The 5,854-nt window shown below is 41.0% G+C and overlaps 1 protein-coding gene across 1 annotated transcript; it reads left to right on the forward strand.

The window, feature by feature from the left end:
- Positions 1 to 470: 470 nt before the first annotated feature.
- Positions 471 to 2,209, forward strand: LOC122150008 (protein PIP-1-like). Its single transcript, XM_042780967.1, has 3 exons — positions 471 to 531; positions 1,360 to 1,473; positions 2,085 to 2,209. Exons 1-3 carry the CDS (start codon positions 471 to 473, stop codon positions 2,207 to 2,209), a joined length of 300 nt encoding a protein of 99 aa, XP_042636901.1.
- The last annotated feature ends 3,645 nt before the right edge of the window (positions 2,210 to 5,854 follow it).

Consider the following 5,854-nt stretch of genomic DNA (forward strand, 5'->3'; position numbering starts at 1 on the left):
GGTATTTATTGTTCATGTCTTTATTTAGCAGCAATCAAGGCACATATCCATTTCTCTGAATTTATTTTGTCAGGAACTTCAAATATGTTGACTTCTACCATATTTCACGGACCTAATCCCCTGAAGTATGGAAGGTCAAGGCATAATGTGAATCAAGAGTCAGTCATTAACTCACCTGAGTCTCACAAATCATTTGACTGAGTAAGGTAGTCATGATGTTTCCATTTTAAAGCTAGTTAAAACAAGACAGAAAAAAGCCATGATGGTTATCTTGGCAGTCCATGGAGGTGAACAGAGCAAAAGATGCTGGGAGGAGCCAGGACCAGGGCTTCCCTAGGCAAGGGGAAGTATTGCTTACCCCTGATTTCTCATTGGCCACTCCTTCCAGGCTGGGGATATAAAGCAGGGATTCTCTAGAACTGGGTACCTGTAGCTCCTCCTTCAGCTCCCGTGTGGTGCTAGGTTCTGAGATGGGTAAGCACCTCCTGCTGCTACTGCTGGGCCTCTCCTTGCTGTTGGGTTTCCTTCAAGGTAAGCTCCTAGGGACATCTGGGAGGAGAGTGGAGACTGGGTCTAGGTTAGCAGAACCAACACAAGAGGATGTGGATTAGCAGACCATTGGGGGGTGTGGAGTGAGGTGCAAGGACTGTCTAACCTTCTCTTCAGAGGTGGTCTCCACAGCCTCCTCCCACCCCCATTTGTTTTCCTCCTTTTGGGTCTTCAGTGTCCTTTGCTTGTTCTTCCACTTTTGGCTGCGTTTTGATCCTCTTCCCTTCTGCCTCCTCCCTCCTCCATTTTACTTCAGGCTCAACCTACTTTCCCTTTAATTCTAAACCCTGATATTTGCAAATTCCATTGGCTCTCTTTCTGATAGTCATAAATTTGAGTGGAATATGAGCTAAAAACATTCTGTGAGGGCAATGGGGGCAGATGAGAAGGGCTGTAAAGAAAGGACTGAGAGGATACAGCACAGTTCACAGACTACGGGGCTATAAGGATTACAATGTAAGTCATGATTTTCTCCATCATTTATCACAATCCATGACAGGATGCATGAGTATCTGTGAGTAAAGAGATTATGCCTGTACTTCCACACAAGCCCTGCCCCCAGAACTACACATGTCTCTTCCCCACAAAGGCCCTGCATGCAGGCTCCTGGAGATGGGGAAGAGGATCCACTGATGTAAGATAATCAGGGTGGTATCAATCTGCCTTCTCAGTACAATCTCCCACTACACTGCCTCTAGAGACATGACCATTGTTCCTGTTAGATCTGGGCCAGGTGGTGGGCACCTTCTCCTTACCAGAGGTAGAGTTGAGCCCAGAAAGAACCTCATTTTGCTGGTTTTGACCTTCTAGCTCTACAGTGTTACAAGTGTAATATTGTTAATCCTGATGGGAGTTGTAAGACTATGAGAACCCACTGCCAGACTGAAAATAAACAGCAGTGCCTTCTGAAGATGGTCACTAAAGGTAAGTGGAAGGGGAAGGTATATGCAGCTAGCTGAGGGCTAAGAAAGTCTTTGGCATGACTCTTGCCTGATATTGAAGGAGGTGGCTCTCTTAGGAGCCCTGTGGCCAGGAACAGAGATTGTAGGAGAATATTTTCCCTTTAAAAGTTTGGGAAAGGTCATCTGGTTCTGTTGCTGTGTTGTCACTGGTCCTTGATGGGACCAGTAGACCTAGGAGGAGAAAAAGTGCTTGCTGAGGTATGTCTGGGCCCTGGGATGCTGCTAGACCAACAGACAAACATGTGTTGTTGTATCCTTAGTGATGATAGGAACTGAGCTATAATAATTGCACTAGTACTTGTTGGTGGTAGGGCTTTTAGGAAGTAGATGCTTGGTAATAGAGGTTTTGGGACTGGAGGAGTATGACCCACCAGGGGCTGACCTCAGTCATCTAAATCCCTTCCCACTGAGCAGCTTGACGTCCAGGGTAGTAGGCTGTTTGTCCATACTCATGGAATCATTAGTCTTCCAACAAACGTTTATTGCTTACCTCAGGTGGTAGCACTTGCCTTCTTGAAGTGAGTACTTGGAGACAGAAATCAAGGGCCCCTCTTTCTTCTCTTTCTTCTCCAGATAACGTTCTCCTCTATGCAAACCAGGACTGTGGGTACATACGCAGTCCCTCAGTTGTGTACCGAGGAAATCTGCGCCACGAAATGAAAAGCTGCAATGACAAGGATTTCTGCAACAAGATGTAGAGGCTTGGCCGTTGATTCTGAGCCTTGACCCTCCAGTTTAGCCCTTCCCTAATCTCATGTGTAAACCTCAAAAAACAGGGCTTTCTTTCCCCTGCATTGCCCAAGTCCTGAAGTGGCTCCTACTCTGCTATGAGTGTTCAAGTTTCAACAGCTCAATCCATCCTCATGGGTATTTTCTCCTTTCTACCATTCGTGGTATCCTAGTCTTTTTTTTTTCTCTTGTTCTTCCCTTCTCCCCCCTCACTTTCTCACTTCTTAATTTCTTCCCTTCTCCCCCCTCACTTTCTCACTTCTTAATTTCTTCCTTTTTTCAATAAATACTTCCTGACTGTTGAGCACTATGATTGGGAGCTCTGGTAGCATAGTGCCTAAGGCACTTGACTGCTAACCAGAAGGCTAGCGATTCAAACCCACCAGCCACTCCTGGGAAGGAAGGTTGGGCAATCTACTTCCGTAGTGATACTGCCTCAGAAACCTAAGGAGGGGTCGCTGTGAGTGGGGCCGACTCCATGGCACATAACGACAACAACAAGCACTATGATTAGGAACCGAATACACAACAGTGAATAAGACAAGATCCAAAAGTGCTCTCAAGTCAACTTTAGTTTAGTGCTTCTGTTCTGCCAGACTGCCCAGAGTTCCATCACTTGCATTCCTCTTATCAATAGAATTTAGGGCTTGAAAGGATTCCTTCACCAACCCCTCAATCCATAACAGACACACACACACTCAGTCACAGAAATTTCCTCAGTTTTCCCCTTTGCCCACTTTCAGTTTTTTTCCCCTAATAAATCACTTATCTTTTTGGTGTAATTGAGAATTTTTGTTTTAATCACTTGAGTAAAATACATGTTTAATTGAGAATATGCTACAATAAGGAAAAAATAGGCATCACTGGTAACCCCATGTGTGTACTCCCATATAAATTTTCAATCAGCATGTATAACGAGCAGCCATCTAAGATGCAATTATTTGTCTCTCTTCATCTGGAGCAAAGAAGAGTGAAGAAAGTCAAAGTCACGTGGAAACAGTAAGTCAAAGGATGGGCCACAGGAACCTCAGCCTTCACAACCTTGAGACCAAAAGAACTAGATGGTGCCCACTACCAAAGACAACCACTCAGAAAGGGATCAATATTGCAGATCCTGGATACAGTGGAAGGGAAAATGTGGAACATATTCAAAAGCACAGAAATGGCCAGAATTATTTTATTGGTTGAATAGAGGCAGGTAGAACCCCCAAGATTATGGTCCTGGTTTATCCTTTGGGTCTGGAATAGGACTCACTACTTTCTACAGCCAAACAGTAGAAAGACCTACAGGCAGAACACCTACCCTAGGGAGATGTACCCCCTAAATCAATCGACCATGAGACATCAGAAAGGCAGCATTTGAATAGAGGGAAAGCTGGATAGACAGGAATGTATAGATAAGAAGGGCACAGGGAAAGGGTGGTGACAGAGAGCTCTTTATGGTTGGGGATTGGAATTGGGGGCCATGAGGTCAGATGTACATGAAATGTTGTGTGTAAAACGAATCTGCTTTGTAGATTTCCACCCATATCACAATAAAATTTTTTTTTTTATTTTAATCAACATAGATTTCTAACAAAAAAAATGCCTGATGAGATTCTGATTGGGATTAATGCTATGATTTTCCTCAAAGACCTGTTTTATTTTCATCTCACAAATATTACAGTATTTTTGTTCATTTTCATTCACTAATAACATTTTCTATTTCTCCCTTTGACTTCCTCTTTTCAATTACAAGCATGTTGTTTAATTTCCAAATAATTGGAGTATTCCTATTTATCTTTCTGACACTGATTACAACTTTAATTTCAATGTAGTCAGAAAACATACTTTGTATGATGTATTGTAAATTTATTGAGGCTTGTTTTAGGGTAAACGAATAGTCTATCTTCATGAATGTTCCAGTGCAATTGAAAGGATTATATATATTCTACTACTGCTGTGTATTCTTCAAATATCAATTAGGACTACTTATTTGACACTGTATTTAGATATTCCATGCATCAATTATTTATCAGCTTGTCCTACTGATTACAGATTATAGAAAAGAGTTTTGACATCTCTAGCTACTAATATTAATCGGTCAATTTCTCTTTTTCCACTGGTTTCACTTTATGCATTTTGACATTTTTTTGTTCGTGTGTAAAACAGGACTGTTAAGTCTTCTTGGTGGATAACTTTTATATCATTAAATAATGTTCCTGCTCCACCTCTGGTAATATTAATTTTTTCTGATAATATAGAGACTTCAGCTTTCTTTGGATTAGTGTTTGCCAGGTATATCTTTGTACATCATTTCACTTTTAACCTCTTTTTTTTCTCTACATATATCTTTATATTTAAAGTAATCTGCTTTTGAGCACAGCGTATAGTTTATCCTGGGTTTTTATTCCATTTGATAATCATTGTCTTTGAATTGGCATGTGATACTGTTTAGTTTCAAGCTCATTACTGATATAGTTGGATAAAAGTTACCATCTTGCTAATTGTTTTCTACTTTTTCCCATAGAAAAATACAGGCATCATTTGTGTCTTCTTTTGGATTGCATAAATGTTGTGATTCCATTTTATTTCCATTAATGGCTTATTAAGATTAAAAAGATTCTTTTCCAGAATCTTTGAATGGTTTCTAAGGATTTTGGTATACATCTTTAATCACAATTTACCTTAAAATAATATTATAACAATGTATATAAAGTATGTCAAACCAAACCCTTTTAGAGCATTCTGACTCACAGTGACTCTATAGGACAGAGTACAACTGGCCCATAGAGTTTCCAAGAGTGTAAATCTTTGCAAAAGCATACTACCATATCTTTCCCCTGCAAAGCAGCTGGTGGGATCAAAGGTAGGTTCAACTACCAATCTTTCAGTTAACAGCCCAACACTTTAACCCTGTACCACCCAGGTTTCCCACATAAACTATACCCAACCCACCCACTGCCATCGAATCGATTCCGAATCATGGTGACCCTATAAGACAGGATGGAACTGCCTCATAGGGTTTCCAAGACTGTAAATCTTTAGAAAAGCATATTGCCTCATCTTTCTTCTGTGGAGCTGCTGGTAAGTTCCAACCACCAACCTTTTGGTTAGCAGCAGCCAAATGCATTAACTACTGTGCCACCAGAGTTCCTTACATAAAGTTTTACAGAAATATACTTCTAATTCCTACCTTCCATTTTCATGCTATTGTTTTCGTATATTTTACTTTTCCGTGTGGTATACATTCCACAGGAAATCTGCTGATGCCATGGTTAAATAGCTTGACTGCTAACCGAGTAGTCTGCAATTGGAACTCACCAGCAGCCAAACTAGAGAAAGAGTTTACAGTCTGCTTCCATAAAGATTTACAGTGTTCAAAAGCCTATGGGGCATTCCACTCTGTTCTATAGGGTTGCTGTGAGTCAGAATTGACTCAATTTCAGTGGGTTTTGGATTGGACATACATCCTGATACTCTGTTACTATTTTTGCATTTTAGTCAAGTACTTTTTGGAGCATTTAAAAATAAAATGATGCGGAGTTCCGGCAAGATGGCGGACTAGGCAGAAGGATTGCACAGACCCTCTTCAACAAAGAAAAGGGAAACCAATTAACACAGACACAGAAGAT

Source organism: Orycteropus afer, unplaced genomic scaffold (assembly GCF_000298275.1).
Source record: "Orycteropus afer afer isolate SDZICR_OR568_19922 unplaced genomic scaffold, OryAfe1.0 scaffold00074, whole genome shotgun sequence".
Taxonomy (NCBI): Eukaryota; Metazoa; Chordata; class Mammalia; order Tubulidentata; family Orycteropodidae; genus Orycteropus; species Orycteropus afer.

What these genes read in the sequence shown, in the direction of transcription:
- LOC122150008 (XM_042780967.1), top strand. Translation starts at nt 471, where the DNA reads ATGGGTAAGCACCTCCTGCTGCTACTGCTGGGCCTCTCCTTGCTGTTG. An exon ending in GCTGTTGGGTTTCCTTCAAG is followed by an intron (nt 532 to 1,359) that starts GTAAGCTCCTAG and finishes TTGACCTTCTAG; the next exon opens with CTCTACAGTGTTACAAGTGT. An exon ending in TCTGAAGATGGTCACTAAAG is followed by an intron (nt 1,474 to 2,084) that starts GTAAGTGGAAGG and finishes TTTCTTCTCCAG; the next exon opens with ATAACGTTCTCCTCTATGCA.